We start from the raw sequence: 16,084 nt of genomic DNA, 5'->3' as shown, positions 1-16,084 counted from the left end.
CCGAATACTGTATTTAAATGTTGACTACTAGTTCTGGCGCGCGTGCGTGTTTATAGTAGATGACTCTAGTCTGGCAGAAGTGAATCCTCACAGCCCATAAATCAGAACCACTTTGACATGGTCCTGTCAGCGCACAGACACTGCTGGGATGGAAGATGGGGGGTTGCAGGAGCGCAGTTTGTGGGGAGACAGCGTTTTGAGGGTTGATGGGTAGGATATGGGTTGAGGGGTGAGGATAGGAGGTGATGGTGCATCAAATAGACAAATTGAGGGTGCGGCGGCTGGGGTTCCTCAGCTGTGTCAAGCTTGGTTGTGATCCAATCCCCAAATTAAGTGGACTAAAATGTGTTTCACTCACAGATGAACGACGCCCCGAACTGCTGTGAACTTCCCGTCGTCCGCGGCAACAGAAAACTGCCACTGCTACCAAGCGTTGCCATATTTGCGCTGGGCATCTCTGCGTTTGCACTGGGCACCGCCTTCTTCTGTAGACAACACTAGATCAAGTTAAGTTTTGGTTTTCATCGTCACATTATTTTATGCTATTTTATTGAGTTTTTGTTGTGTTACTTGTTATGACCAAAAGTTCTTGAATAGTTGAATTGTATTTTTTTTTTCTAGAAGTATGTTCAGATTTTCAAGTTTCTGGAAAAGTTGATAAAGAAGTTTGATTTTTTAGAAGTATGTTCAGATTTTCAAGTTTCTGGAAAAGTTGATAAAGAAGTTTGAAAAAAAAAAGTAATGTTTATTTAAGGTTGTTTGAAAAAAAAAAGTAATGTTTATTTAAGGTTGTTGTTTTTTTTTTTTTAGTTTATGTTGTTGTAGTCACTCGCTGTTGTTGACGGCGATAGACATCCAATCCATTTTGATCCCCATCAATGTCAGCCAATGAGTGTGCAGCAGCGGCAAGCAAACAGGTTTAACTGGCCAATCAGATTTAGTGTGGATGATTGACAACACCTCGTGCACTTTTGCACACCTCCGCCACCCAAGCAGAAGGGCGCGCCGGTGTTTTCAGCCCCGCAATGCCACCGCCGCCGCTCATTTGGCGCTCGTGTTCTCGGCGGACATGCTTTGTGCTCGGACACGGCTGACATGAACGCCTGGGCATGTGCAGTATGTTGGTGCGTGTGCGTGTCCATGCGCGTGCTGAGTGTCGACGCGTCTTGGTGGTGAGTTGGAATCGTAACGCTACTTTAAAGTTTTTCCTAGAAATTGCCCTCACAACTAATTTCAACCTTTAACGGCTTTTTTTGCAGTCTTCAGATTTTTTCAGTATTAACTGATGCTATTTTTTTTTTCATGATTGCTTTTTAGACATCTTTACAAGTCCTGACTGGTTTTTAATCCCTTGAATGCAGCAAACGTTTCAACACCTCTTGCAATAATCATATACTGTAGCTTTTTTTTCTTAGATAGAAATGATGCAAAATAATGTATAATCTGCACTAGGTACATATTTTCAAGTACTGTACTGTATATACAGTATGTACCCAAGTTGTTATGATTATGATTTCTATTTCTCTGCTTGGACACTGGAAGCTCCAGTTAACATACATACCTGATTGAGAAGTATAATTTAACATTTATTTGTAACATTGACACTTTTTTTAAATTAAAAAAAAAAAAAAGATAAATTATTAAAAATTGATTAGGATGTCCCCTGTCTGATCATGTGATCGGAAATGGGGCCGATCGCATCAATTTCAGGTGATGGAATCTGGGAGGAGGTTGGATTTTTAAGGTGTATATTGATTTTTCTTGATTTAAGGGCTTTACAAAGCAACTAAATCATAAAGATATACAATTATGTTGTCAAAAGTAATTAAAGTATGTTTTCTAATATTTCTAATACACAACTTTGCAACACAGGCAGAAATGGCAGAAGGGGAAGTAAACTCCACCTGTAGGAGAATGTTATTTTAGCTGTCGTGGGAAGATCATGCAAGGTATAACGTCTGTAATATGGAAATATTTTATGTTTCAATGTTTTTTTTGCCATCTTTACTTAGCATTGTCGGATCCTCAAAATCAGATGACCCGGAATTGAACTTGCTTGCAAAAATATGTGATCAGAACAACCCTCTATTTTAAGAACTTTTTTTTCAAACTTGGATATAAATAAAAGTTTTACAATTTTTTAAATTTAATCAATGTTTTATGTTTAAAAATGAATACAGTATATGCATGTGGTGAATACAAATTTATATAAATTGTTGAAAAGAATGTTTAAGTATTATTTTTCTGAACTTGAAAAATCTGATATAATCCTTGAGTTTTATCTTCCACGATTTTTTTGTTTGTTTGTTTGTTTGTTTGTTTGTTTCATTTAAAAATCCGTTACATGATTAAATACTTAAGGCCTTTCTATACAATTATGTATGTTTTTACCGAGATAAACACATTTGGGGGAACTTATTAAAAAGAAAAAAAAACTCCAACAATTTCCCATGTGGTGTCCCTACTGACACCCACCGCCCCTAAACAGGTACATGAGATACATGAGCTCAGTCGGCTCCCGCGTGATGTGCGACAACATTCCGGGTCTAGTGAGCGAGCAGCGCCGATTGTGCCGTCAGCATCCGCGAGCGATGCAGGCCATCGGCGCCGGCGTTCGGGAGTGGATCTCCGAGTGTCAGCACCAGTTCCGCGACAGGCGCTGGAACTGCAACACGGTGGCGCGGGACCACAGCCTCTTTGGACGCCTGCTGCTGCGCGGTCAGTTGATCAGTTTGGGGTATTTTTTAATATATAAAGACATAATTTGACGTCAATAAATACGAAGCCCCCATTTTAGGCAGTCGCGAGGTGGCCTTTATCTACGCCATCTCGTCGGCGGGCGTGGTTGACGCGCTGGCGCGAGCATGCAGCCGCGGCGAGCTGGACTGGTGCTCGTGTGACCCGCGCAAGACGGGCTCGTGGAGCGACCCGGCAGGTGCCTTTGACTGGGGAGGCTGCAGCGACCACGTGGAGCTCGCCGCGCGCTTCGGTCACGCCTTCGTCGACGCCAAGGAAAGGAAGGAGCCGGACGCGCGCGCCCTCATCAACCTGCACAATAACAGGGCCGGGCGCAAGGTGACTACCGACATCGACCACAGGCGTCCTATTGCGTTTGCCTCCTCGTGGATGCATCTTTTTATGTCTTTACCAGAGGTGGGTAGAGTAGCCAAAAAATTTTACTCGAGTGGCGTTACTTCAAAATATACTCAAGTAGAAGAAGTCATTCCAAAATGTACTCAAGCACAAGTAAAAAAAAGTATTTGGTGAAAAGAATACTCAAGTAATGAGTAACTTGTGAGTACATGTTTACAATGTTTGATTTTTTTTTCTAAAACTTTTTTTTTTTCCCGCACAAAATTATCTGTATGAACTGTTATTATACTTTTAAAGGGAACCTCAGACTTAAAGCCACATTTGTTCTCTTTTACTAAAATATTATTAGAAACAAAATGTTGCCATTGATTAAAAAATTTAGTACATGTTTTGACCTACTGTGGGCGCCATGTTTTATGGACGCTCAAGGTAATGATAGCATGTCACTGTCACTCGACGATTACGACAGAGTTACTTCAATTCCTATGCGGCGAGACGTCCAACACATGCACTCATCGGTTAAAAGCGACGACTGCTTACTATTTGTGTTTTTATTGAGTCTTTTATTACCTTTTCGTTGCCTCAAAATACTTTTTGCATGTGTTTCCCATAGTTTTAAGCATTGTGTTTTCTTATAGTAGCTTTAAAGATTGTTGATCTGTTGACCACATTAGTCACGTAGCATATTTACAGCAACCTTATTTTGATATTACTATGTTTAGGTATTTTCTTATGGCATCTTTAGTATGTTCTGTCTGTATGAATCTAAACAAAACAAGCTGAAAGCGCACAGTAGTACTTCAGGTGTAAAATTTGCCTCTTGTAGACGTTTCGCCGGTGTGGCACATTTTGGCAGAAGTTTATTTCCGCTACTCTCGTCTCGTCTCATCCCGTCTTCTCTGTTCATTTTGCTGTTGCTGCTCGTTTTGTGAAATATCAAAAGTGTTGTCATGCTCAATAATGTTCCTCTGAGGGTTCAAATTGAAAGGGCTGAACAGATTACATGTTAATGTTGCTAGAGTCACTCTGGAAGCCTGGCAGCGTAACCATGTGACGTCACCGCCCTGTGACGTCAATAACGATGGCCACCAACAACTTATTTTACAAATTGTATAAAAACGAAAACATCAAGAGGGGTTTCAATATCAAATTATTTTTATGTTTGTTTTAAGAACTACAAGTCTTTCTATCCGTGGATCCCTTTAAGAAGAATCAAAGTATATTTATATAGCCCTTTACAAGAACCTGGGAGGTCTTCAAAGTGCTTTACAATAAAGACAAAATATAGCTAATGATAAACACTACAGTATACTATTACATAGCCACATTAAGCCAAGGAAATACAAAAAAAAAATGAAATCCGGGAGAGAAAAATATACGTATAAGGAAATTAAGCATCATTTGTTCAAAAAGCATGAGTGCCCTCTAGTGGAAGAAATGTATTTCCTATTATGAAACTAAAAGGATCACATTTCTGGTTTTCCATGGTCAATAAAAACAGGTTAAAACCCGGGCTTTTGAGTCATGTTGATGACGGTGCTCTATGTCAGGGGTCCCCAACCTTTTTTGCACCACAGACCGGTGTTATTTGGGTCTTTTTTTTCCACGGATCGGTGTTCTGACAAATTTTGCAAGCCATCAAAAATTGCAACGATGCGGTTCTCCCCATGCGCGTAACGTTAAACATGGCCGCAAATGCAGCGATTCCAAAGTAAACACTATTAACTTTCTTTAAAGAAAGAAATATTGACTTACGTTTGATCATGGAAGGACATGTAGAAAAGTTCTCAAATACATCCTGCCATGTTAGCTGCACACAACAACTGCACACCGCTCTCTCACCATTATCGACTTCGCCTTGTGGTTATGCATTAATTAAAAAGCCAGCTTCACAAAGATACGATGTTGGAAATTGTAGCAAGGTTTTCAATGCTCTCGTAGCAATGTCAGGATATTCCGGAATGACTTTAATCCAGAACCTCAGTAGAGTTGTTGTCTCAAATGTACGTTTAAGGTCACAGTCATTTGCAATCTCTACAAGCTGATCATCCTGTTGAACAGACATGCTCGAATCACTCGGTTTATTCACAAACGGGTCACGAATCCACTCCTTTGCAGTCCGTGGGTCTTTGAGGTTGTAGGCTCATCAGGTGCCCTTTTCGCAGTAAAATATCTCCAAAGACGTCCGTTTTCCAGTCATCTTCGCTCGTGTGGGGGCTAATTATTTCCGGGAACAAACGTGCTTCACCCGCGGCCTAGTTATACGTTATTATCGAGGACAAGCGCACATAGATGTATATACACAAGATATACTGCTAGCAGTCCAATCAATGGATTTCTATGAAGACATTCTAATCTATCCTGTAGTATTATATCTAGAGTAGAGAGGGATATTGGTGTGTTAATCAGGGGCACAGAGTTAATTTGGCCAGAATGCGGTCGTTATTAAATTATTATTTCTTTGCGCCCCGGTAGCAAATGCGCCACGGACCGGTAGATGGGACCCCTGCTCTATGTCATACTTAATTTTTTACAGTGCTTTAAAGACGCCACGTGATTGAACAGGCCAGCGTGATCATAGAACGGCAAGCTTGAGCCTGATTGGTATAATGGAGTCCTGTGATTATTGTTGCGACGTCTCATTGGTGAAACTGGTAGAGTCACTGTTGGCGTCGCCGTAAAAAAAAAAAAAAAAAATTTAAGAATAAAGAGGGAAAACTTACTGACTAGCGTTTCTTCACAAATCTACTCAAGTAAAACATATGGCTTAGTAAAACTACTCTTATAAGTACGTTTCTCAAAACGTTACTTAATGTAATATAGTAAATGTAACGTGTTACTAGCTATCTCAGGTTTTAGTTTTCATATATACTGTATAATTGTGCTTGTGTGTGTCTTTGTGTGTAAACTTGTTTTTAAGTTGTGTCAGTGTTGCTATTCTTGCATGTGTCATTTGTGTGTTTGCTTTATTTCTACAGTTAGGTCGTTTTGTGTCTGTCAGTGACAAACTTGTGTCATTTGTTCACTTGTGTTTGTGTGCCAATCATTTGCCTGGTTTTGTGTGATATTTGTGTGAATGTTTTTCATGTAAAATCCTACTATTGTATATGTCATTTTTGTTCTTGTAAGTTGTATGAATATTTGCAATCGTTTTTGGTCAGTTGCGTTTTTGTGCGAGTTTGTCATTTATGTGGTGTTGCTTTTGTTTTTCTTCAAAGGTTTTGCGTGTGTCAATTGTGTGTTTGTGTTTTGTGTGTTACAGTTTGTTTTTTTTATGTTAGTGTAGTTGTGTTTCTGTGTGCAAACACGGTTTCCTCTTAATTGGTTGTGTGTATTCTTGCATGTGTTGGGGTGCGAGTGTGGTTATGTACAGGGCCGGCCCAGGCCATTTGGGGGCCCTAAGCAAAATAATGCAAAGGGGCCCATATTTTTGGCCCACCATTTCGTCACAGTGTGCTGTGAAACCCATACATGCAATCCAACCCATACGTCCATATTTTGTATATTAATCAGATTTTGTTGCACTGCATACTTCAAACCTCTCACCCCAAATGATTGTCAGTACTTACAGTAGATAGCGCCAAACCTTTTTCAAAAAAGAGGAAAGGAAGAAGTTAAGGAAGAACTTTTATTTTTTTAAGCTTGTAATCAAGTATCAAAACTCACAAAAGTCAAATAAAGCAAACTGTAGTAAACAGAATATAAATTTAAAAATTGCCAGATTGGGGGCCCCCTAGTGGTCAGGGGCCCTAAGCAGCTGCATAGTCTGCGTATAGGCTCGGCCGGCCCTGGTTGTGTTATGTTTTGGTCAGTGACGTAAATGTGTGTGGCATTTTTTGTTTTTGTGTCAATTGTGTGTTTTGCCTGTTTAAATGGGTGGATGGTGTGTGATTTTTGTGTGTTTTGCCAACCATGGGTTTTAATGCGTCAGGCAGTGAAACGTCTCCTGAGCCTGGAGTGCAAATGTCACGGCGTGAGTGGCTCGTGCAGTGTCCGCACCTGCTGGCTGGCCATGGCCGACTTCCGCCGCACCGGCGATGAACTCCGCCGCAAATACGAGCGCGCCGTCCACGTGGCCATCAACCAATATGGCGCGGCTCTGACCAAGTCGTCCGCGGCAGGTAGACGCGCCTCGCCAGGGAAGAACCAGCTTGTCTACTCGGACGACTCTCCGGATTTCTGCGTACGCGACCACGACACAGGTTGAATGAAAACAAAGAATAAAAACAACAACAAAAACACAAACATGTCACATTTCTACGCCAACCGTGACGTGCGTTTCCCTCGCCGCAGGGTCGGTGGGGACAGGTGGCCGGCGGTGTAACGCCACGTCCCAGGGCGCGGACGGCTGCTCGGTCATGTGTTGCGGGCGAGGCTACGACACGGCGCGTGTGAGCCGCAGCGCCAAGTGTGAGTGTAAATTCCACTGGTGCTGCGCTGTGCGCTGCGGAGACTGCAGTCAGACGGAGGACGTGCGCACCTGCAAGGAGCACACGTGACCCCCCCCCCCCAAAAAAAAATTAAATAGAAAAATAGTTAACACAAAAAAAAAAAAAAAATCAAAATACTCGATAAGTCATTTTAAAAGTTGTTAACCCTTCATGGGGCACTTATTTAACTCCTTCGGCTCATACGTTGATAAGGGGGGGGTAGGGGCATAGCCCCCCCCTCCCCCCGGTGGCCGAAACTGTCATTGCACATATATGAATATAAAATGAAGACTTTGCCGGTAAAATATTGTCTACTAAAGTTTTGAAGTAATAAACAACAAAAATGAATTAAATGAACTAAAAACATCTTTTTATAATGAGTCAAAAATATTTTTCAAACAGATCGTGTGACTAGCACCTTAGTGACAGTCATTTGCTTTGCTTAGCCAAAAAAAAAAAAAAAAAAAAGAGTACAGAAAAGGGAAGATGGCTATACGTAATGTTTTTCAAACCTAACCTTTCAAAAGCGACGACTGAGCAAGAACCAAGGATTGAAGATGTGGACCATGAAACACCGGACAGCACTGCCAAAATGGTGAGCGGAGTTTTAGTTTGCGCCTCTAACGACATTAACCCTAAAAAATGATGGGAAACAAAAAAAAAACACTAATTTTCAACATATTCTTATAAATGTTCCTGGCTGGAATATTCAGTCAAAAACAAAGATTAAAAAAATGCGCGCTCACACCCACAGCTGGGTTGCCTGTATGTACATACTAGTCCTTCTAAAAAAAAATTAGCATATTGTGATAAAGTTCATTGTTTTCTGTAATGTATTGATAAACATTACTTTCATATATTTTAGATTCATTACACACAACTGCGCTTCAAAGACGACACGCGCTGAGGACGCGCCGGCGCGTCCTTCGACTCTCAAGGGTTAATGTTGATGATTTTGGCAAAAAAGTCAAGAAAAAACAAACATCCCTATCTAAAAAAATTAGCATATTTCATCCGACAAATACAATTAAGTGTTTTTTTAACACAAAAAAAGTCAACCTTCAATTAATTATATTAGATATGCACTCAATACTTACGGGATATATACGGGAATCCTTTTGCAGAAATAACTGCTTCAATGCGGCGTGGCATGGAGGCAATCAGCCTGTGGCACCGCTGAGGTGTTATGGAGGCCCAGGAGGCTTCAATAGCAGCCTTAAGCTCATCTGCAGTGTTGGGTCTGGTGTCTCTCACCTTCCTCTTCACAATATCCCCCAGATTCTCCATGGGGTTCAGGTCAGGAGAGTTGGCAGGCCAATTGAGCACAGTAATGCCATGGTCAGTAAACCATTTACCTGTGGTTTTGGCACTGTGAGCAGGTCGTGCTGAAAAATGAAATCTTCATCTCCATAAAGCTTTTCATCAGATGGAAGCATGAAGTGCTCCAAAATCTCCTGATAGCTAGCTGCATTGATCCTGCCCTTGATAAAACACAGTGGACCAACACCAGCATCTGACATGGCATCCCAGACCATCACTGACTGTGGGTACTTGACACTGGACTTCAGGCATTTTGGCATTTCCTTCTCCCCAGTCCTCCTCCAAACTCTGGCACCTTGATTTCCGAATGACATGCAAAATTTGCTTTCATCTGAAAAAAGTACTTTGGACCACTGAGCAACAGTCTAGTGCTGCTTCTCTTTAGCTCAGGTCAGGCGCTTCTGCCGCTGTTTCAGGCTCAAAAGTGGCTTGACCTGGGGAATGTGGTGCCTGTGCACGGTGGCTCGGGATGTTTCTACTCCAGACTCAGTCCACTGTTTCTGCAGGTCCCCCAAGGTCTGGAATTGGCCCTTCTCCGCAATCTTTCTCAGGGTGTGGTCACCTCTTCTGGTTGTGCAGCGTTTTATGCCACACTTTTTCCTTCCCACTGAGGTGCCTTGATACAGGACTGTGAACAACCTATTCGCTCAGAAATTTCTGTGTCTTAGCCTCTTGCTTGAGGGTGTCAATGATGGCCCTCTGGACAACAGTCATGTTGGCAGTCTTGCCCATGATTGCGGTTTTGAGTAATGAACCAGGCTGGGAGTTTTTAAAAGCCTCAGGAATCTTTCGCAAGGGTTATGAGTTAATTCATTGATTCAGATGATTAGATTAGTAGCTTCTTTAGAGTACCTTTTTATGATATGCTAATTTTTTGAGATAGGGATTTTTGTTTTTTCTGGACTTTTTTGCCAAAATCATCAATATTAAAACAGTGGCTTGAACTACTTCAGTTGTGTGTAATGAATCTAAAATATATGAAAGTCTAATGTTTATCAATACATTACAGAAAATAATGAACTTTATCACAATATGCTAATTTTTTGAGAAGGACTAGCATATAAGCATATATCTTGTAAGTTAATGTGATTGCTGACACTGAGTTTCAGGGTCATCAACATTTTTGCCCCCTCTTCCACAAAAGTCGAACTCCACCTATGATTTGGCTGCCACTGACGGCGCTAGATGTCAAATTCATTTTGGCTGTGACAGGCGGATGAAAGCGCCTCAGCCAAAATACTGAAATATACAGGTGTCGGTGCAATTTCTCCCAACCCGCGGCTATTTAGCACTCCCCTTAATGGCTCCCTGGAGCTTTTATAAAAATGTTTGAGAAGCGAAAATGTTGGAGGAAGGGAAATATATATTTTTTGTTTTAATATGGTTTCTGTAGGACGCATATGACACATTCTTCTTATTAATATTGTAATGAAGTTAAACTTGAGGCAGCAGCTTACAACAGAGTCGTCACATGGTGCGTCATTCTCTATAGGAGGCACTACAGGGAAAAACATTTAATCATGAAGGCTCATTTTGTATTTGTAGCCAACTTTGTCATTTTGACATTGGGCTAATATATCTAATATAGATTTATTCAGCATGTGTTGCCTTCATTATAAAGTTTTATAAAAGATTTTACATTTTTTGCAGCTCCAGACAAATTAGTTTTATTGGTCCAAAATGGCTCAACATTTTGGGTTTTCGACCCCTGTCCTAGTGTAATTGGACGTTTTATCATGGTCAGTGGCAGGCAATGAGTTGACTTTACAGTACTTAGGGGTCACTTCCTGTTGATTTTAGAGCATTCTTTGATCACTTCCTGAAATATTGTGATTCATAATATACATGTATACAAATAACAATTGCAATTGAGACCTAGTGCCATTTTGGGTAATATCCACCATACCTGTAGACCAAATGACAATATTGTGCCCTATGTGACCCATAAAGTGATGTCCATATATATATGGATGTTTTTTTTTTTTTTTTTTTTTTTTTTTTTTTTTAAAAGCAAATAGTCATTTGCCCTTGAAAGAGTATTTTCTGCAAAGGCGTAGGTTTGCATAGGGACAGTTGGTACATAACACTACCAGCTTTTCAGGATGCTCAAATTGTTCCCACCAACTTTTAAGCAAATTTATATGCATTATTAGTCCAGTTATATAGGTAATTTAGATTGTCGTCTTATATGTTGTAAGGATAGAATAGACACCACTATTATTAAGTGAATTATTTTTGTTATGTTCAGACTTACATTGATTCCTTTTCACTTGCTGAATGTGCTCGTCCATGTTTTTCCCCCCTTTCAACGCATGTTTGATTGGCTGTTATGACACCACGCCACACAGACACTCACACAACCCTGACAGATTCATGTCGACAAAATTCTACCTCATCCGCCCTTTCACTGAGGAGGGAAATTATAAGTTTTTTTTTTTTTTTGGCCAGCAGCAGCAGCCACTGTAATTAAAGTAAAAGACGTCAATGTTGTGGAGGGGAAACACCAATTTTGTTACTGAAAGTCTGACCTGCATCAGAGTTAGCATCACATTACACTGTGTGAACTTGCTAACCTTCTAAACTACTGTGGTCAAGCCACAAGGTCCATAAGGAACAATGAAGTCAAGCTAGCAGTCCCTCATTTGGATCATTGTTTGCATTATGCGCATTACGGTAATGCAACGCGGTGGCTTCAGAGTGAAAGTCCCTTGCTTAAAAAAACGGGGAGCTATCTAAGAATGAGTCTTCCCCAGAGGGACACTGACATGAACATGGACATGAAAAAAGAAATCTGAAATGAAATCACATCAGAATTTCATGAGTACTTTGGTTCGAGTCTTGGGGTAGTCTAGTATGCCTCGGCTAGATCGGTCTTTGGATATCTGATCTCCCACCCTCAAATCACTGTAATATTACAATACTTTAGTTGAGTCTAGGGGTGCTCAGGTGTCCCCCGGATATGGACCCGATTTCTTTAATAAAGGGACTTGAACTTCAAAATGTTTCTTCAGTAGTCTTTGAGAACAAAGGTTTGAATCGAACAGTGTTTCAACTGAACCAATACACACGAAAGTTTTAAGTCAATAGATTTATTTTGCATTGATCATTTAGCCTATCAATTAATTAGGTTCATTTTTATGAGAAATGTGTCATCTTTTTGGTGTTGTCCTGTCACCAGCAAAAAGTGTACATGCAGGTTATGCTGTAATATCGTCCCTACCACTGTTGAGACCAAACCTACACCCTTGATTTTTCACTTTAAATGTTTTTAGTTACCTTTTATTTTTGGTAAACTCATTTATTCATAAAAAATAAATGATCCAAAATGTGATGTCCACAAATGCCAGGTCTTTTGAGTTTTCCCTTAAAATACAAGCAATTGTCACTTAGCCTATAAAGGGTTAACCGCTAAAATATATTTTTAGGTCAACTTGTTGAAAAGGTGCAAAACGATTCACACCACAAAAATTATGCCTAAAAATGTTCTATTCAACTATGTTGATTTGTGAATGATCACTTCAGACACGTGTTGAGTTTTCATTTTTATTTAAGGTTGATTTTTTTCCAGACCTGCAGAGGACAGTTTGACTTTCTTTTTAAGCGCCTCAATTTGATTTCTGGTTTCCCCCCCTTCCTTCTCATGGCATTGCATTAAAAAACCCTTTTTCATGACTCTGGCAGTTCCTCTCATTTTGATCATTTGAGTCAATACTGTAAAACGGAGAACAGCGGAAAAGGGGCTGGGGGAAGGCGAGAGCAAACGGAAGAAATAATTAAGACTTGAAAAGAACGGTGGCGGGGGACAAAAAAGGCTGAGATTGACGACTACAGTACTTTAGTTGTATTGCAGCACCTTTCTTTGCGACACACGCTCACTTGCAATTGTTAAAACTCAATCTACGGAGCCCTCCACGCATGATTTCGAAGGTGGTAACCGTAAGACAAGGGCACAAAATGTTAACACTTGGCTAAACAACTAGCGTGCACCTGTCAACAGCGAGTTGTACAATATGAGATAAAAGCGCAGGAAATTTGACTTCGCTCAATGAAAAGTGGGACTTATTGCAATTTTCGGTGCTCATCTGAACGTCCAACACTAATGAGTCATTTGCGCTGTATCTGTAATTTGTGGTCACGATCTACCATTCTACACATAAGCATCTCATTGTCACAAGTAATTGAAAGCTATAAGTGATTACGGTTAAAAATGGGCATTTCATTGCTACAAATTAGCATTTTAAAGTCACAAACTTTTTGCAGTCATTTTTGGGAAAAATTATTTCCCACAAATTAGCGTATTGTAGCAATTGAGTATTTTGTGCATATGTTCTATCATGATGTATATGCAATTTAACCCCCCCCCCCTTTCCATGTAATGTGAAGGGCTCCATAGTATTGTAAACGTTGACGACTTATACTCTACCCCACGCACTCGATCTCCGGCTTCTCATTAAGGCCTCGATTAAGCCCAAGCGAGTCAACTCGTGGGTGCTAACGGCCTCCCCGAGTTGGAACGCAAATGTTCCCCCGTCTATTTTTTCTTCGATCTTCTCGGTGGCGGTCTACGTTAAGGTTAGGCTACTGTAGGTACCACACGGTGGCACTGCAAGTAAGGAGTCTAACCCTCGTGCCGGACCCCCCGACCCGCTTCTTCCCTGCGATTGGGCACCGCGCTACCCTCTGATACAGAGGTTCAGCAAAAATGTCCCGCACTAGAGGGACCGTGGCCCACCGAGCCCGTCGAGCCGGGGGTCCTTTTGGCGTCGGCCCCGCGCTTCCCCCGGGAACCTCGTCCGCGTCGTCCCTCTCGATTCACAGCTTGCTTTGCTCTGAAAACAACACAAAAAGATGGCGCCGACTTCCCAACAACCGTTCGCACACTTGGTTAGTTACGTTTAAAAAGACGAGCCTCACTTTAGCTTAGTTGAATCTGTCAGTTTTGGGGTCCTCAGTACTATACTGGAACCTCCCTCCCCCCATCTAAGGTTTAAGGAGTGCTGATGGTTAACGGATCATTTGTGTGTCACAAATAAGAAGAAAATATAAATGAAAAGAGTGGACTGAAAGAAAGCGTCGTCGGTTACATCTTGTTAATCATTTTCATTCTCTGCAGATTGATGTGTTTGGCTTTTCGGGGGCGGAAGGGGTACATGTTGAGTGGGTTAGGGGATGGGCGTAGTCTTTATTTAGTGGCGGTCCGCGGCGGCGCTCTGTAGCAACTCTGTGGCGGCCTGTCCCGGGGGTCTGAAGGCGGTCTGGAAGCCTGGCGGGGGAGAGTGGAACTGGCTGGCGGGGTTGGCGGCAGCGGTGGGGGGCAGGTAAGCGGCCCACCCGGCGGCGGCTCTGTGGTGGAGGGGGAGGTGACCGTCCAGGACGGCGCCGTGGAGGGGCTGTGGGGTGGGCGCCGCCGCCGAGCCGGCCGGACCGTCCATTTCTGTGAGCGCCTGCAAGGACTTGAGCCAGTGGGGAGGGTTGTCATCCTGGAGACAGTCTAAACTGGAGCCCGCCGACGCCGGGATGCCTGCGGGTCACAATGGCGCGTGTCACGTCAAGTTCCACGTATAAATGACGCGGTCGCTTGCTACGTACCCGTGATGATTGCGGGGTCCATCCAGCTGGCTGTGTTGTCCCAGCTCAGGCTGTGCGAAACGCCCACGGGCCCGCCGATGTGGTTAACACTGTTTGAGGAGGAGGAGGACGACGAGGACGATGAGCTGGGAAGCCCCCCGAAGTTGATGTTGATGTTGGGCAGAAGAGCTCGGAGGCCGTCTTGCCACTCTTTCACATTCAGGCCTTCTATTGAGCCTCCGCCGCCACTTTCTGGAAGAGGATTTGGCGCACACACACTTCACTATCTGATCACACGCATGAATCATTAAACCCAACATAGCAGTAAAATTATAAAACCAAACTATCTTAAATGCTTCGAATGCTAACACCTTTACAATTCTCATAGCAAATCGTAACTGCCGTAGCTCTAAACTTAATTACGAATGCATACACAAACATATATTAGCTGAAGCAAATGATGGCCTTATGTGGACCAAACCAGAGAGCAGCTATCCTTTATCCACGTGAGTAGTGCTGCATCAATTAATCGATAAACTCCAAGTAATTAGATTACAAAAAAGCTTCGAATTAAATTTTGCTGCTTCGGGTATTCATTTAATTAGAATGGCGTTGTAATGGTTTGGTTTGAAAGTGTTTGCGTTTAGTTTTATTGATTAGGGTGGATACACTGCCCTCTAGTGGCAACAGTGAATATGACATAACTAGGGCTGCAGCTACTGAATATTTTAGTAATCGAGTAATCGACTGAAAATTCTATCAATTGATCAAGTAATCGGATAAAACATTTTTTTAGGTAACGAGCAATTATTAATATACATGAGAAAAGACATTTCTTCTAATATTGAACCATTTTCTGTCAATGTCTTTATTTTCGATGTACATTGTTGAAAACAGCCAACAATTGCATCTGAGATGTGACTAGAATAAATAGACTAATTCACTGCTTTTACTTAAAAACCTTCTACATGTTATTAAAAAATATATATATTTCTTACCTAAAAATGTCATTACGCTTGATAACACACATCACTTAAAAGTTAGGTGTTTTTCAATAGAATTTCCATTTGTGTCAAGCTATTTTTAAGTTCTAGTTAAGTTTTAAGTTAGTCTAAAGTTTAACTCCTGATAGGATTTTGAGTTTTTGCAGTGTTCAAAATAAATGTACGTATGATACCTGCTGTATTGGAGCATATTAGGGACCAGTGCTACTTGGTGTTTTATCCAGCAATGACTACTGAGCTAAAATTGACAGTTAGCATTAGTTTTTATTTTACATCCCAATCACTCTACAGCACTATGTTTTCACAGATTAAATAAAGCTTGTACGTAAGACACGTTAGCCACGCATCGACAGTGGTCATAATTAATAGAAAACTAGCCCTCTGCAAGGCTAACGTTACGTGAGCTAGTGACAGCAACGTTAATGTTATTTATTAGCGCTATGTAGTCTACTGCTTTAAGATGGCGGCTGTTTACTAACGTCGCCCTGTCTGTCATTTCGCACCTAGTTCTACTTTCATATGATATCTATGAGACGCATCATAACTTGGCTACCTGCTACCACCGTAGCAAGCATCATGCGGGTGTAGTTTTTAGCAACTTCGGCATAGCTTGTAGCGGCTGTCGCCTGCAGTTAAGTTTTTTTTTTTTTTAATTGGTTCTTCCTCTAC

General features: G+C 41.6%; 3 protein-coding genes across 9 annotated transcripts in view; 2 read left to right on the top strand and 1 right to left on the bottom strand.

The window, feature by feature from the left end:
• asz1 (ankyrin repeat, SAM and basic leucine zipper domain containing 1) overlaps positions 1 to 658 on the top strand; it is a 29,126-nt gene extending 28,468 nt beyond the window's left edge. For both annotated transcript variants that reach the window (XM_057837421.1, XM_057837422.1), the window contains one exon: positions 361 to 658. In XM_057837421.1, coding sequence (XP_057693404.1) covers positions 361 to 501 — 141 coding nt within the window. In that variant the 3' untranslated portion in view covers positions 502 to 658. The remainder of the gene's footprint in view (positions 1 to 360) is intronic.
• A 428-nt stretch (positions 659 to 1,086) lies between these two features.
• On the top strand, positions 1,087 to 7,626 carry wnt2 (wingless-type MMTV integration site family member 2). Of its 2 annotated transcripts, XM_057837425.1 has the most exons (6): positions 1,101 to 1,172; positions 1,873 to 1,949; positions 2,489 to 2,718; positions 2,798 to 3,075; positions 7,025 to 7,295; positions 7,387 to 7,626. In XM_057837425.1, exons 3-6 carry the CDS (start codon positions 2,493 to 2,495, stop codon positions 7,590 to 7,592), a joined length of 981 nt encoding a protein of 326 aa, XP_057693408.1. In that variant the 5' UTR covers positions 1,101 to 1,172; positions 1,873 to 1,949; positions 2,489 to 2,492; the 3' UTR covers positions 7,593 to 7,626. The 2 variants fall into 2 exon arrangements, with proteins under 2 accessions (XP_057693407.1, XP_057693408.1); XM_057837424.1 differs by lacking the exon at positions 1,873 to 1,949 and having other exon boundaries at positions 1,087 to 1,172.
• Positions 7,627 to 8,584: 958 nt separating this feature from the next.
• cnot4a (CCR4-NOT transcription complex, subunit 4a) overlaps positions 8,585 to 16,084 on the bottom strand; it is a 32,483-nt gene continuing 24,983 nt past the window's right edge. For 2 of the 5 annotated variants that reach the window (XM_057837416.1, XM_057837419.1), the window contains exons 12-13: positions 14,433 to 14,663; positions 8,586 to 14,364 (exon numbers count right to left, since the gene is read on the bottom strand). In XM_057837416.1, coding sequence (XP_057693399.1) covers positions 14,030 to 14,364; positions 14,433 to 14,663 — 566 coding nt within the window. In that variant the 3' untranslated portion in view covers positions 8,586 to 14,029. Of the gene's footprint in view, positions 14,365 to 14,432; positions 14,664 to 16,084 lie in introns of all 5 variants that reach the window. The other 3 variants (XM_057837418.1, XM_057837420.1, XM_057837417.1) reach the window with 2 other exon arrangements.

Source organism: Corythoichthys intestinalis, chromosome 5 (genome assembly GCF_030265065.1).
Source record: "Corythoichthys intestinalis isolate RoL2023-P3 chromosome 5, ASM3026506v1, whole genome shotgun sequence".
NCBI classification, from domain to species: Eukaryota; Metazoa; Chordata; class Actinopteri; order Syngnathiformes; family Syngnathidae; genus Corythoichthys; species Corythoichthys intestinalis.
Note: the sequence above shows the minus strand (reverse complement) of the source record. Positions and strands in the feature narration are given on the sequence as shown.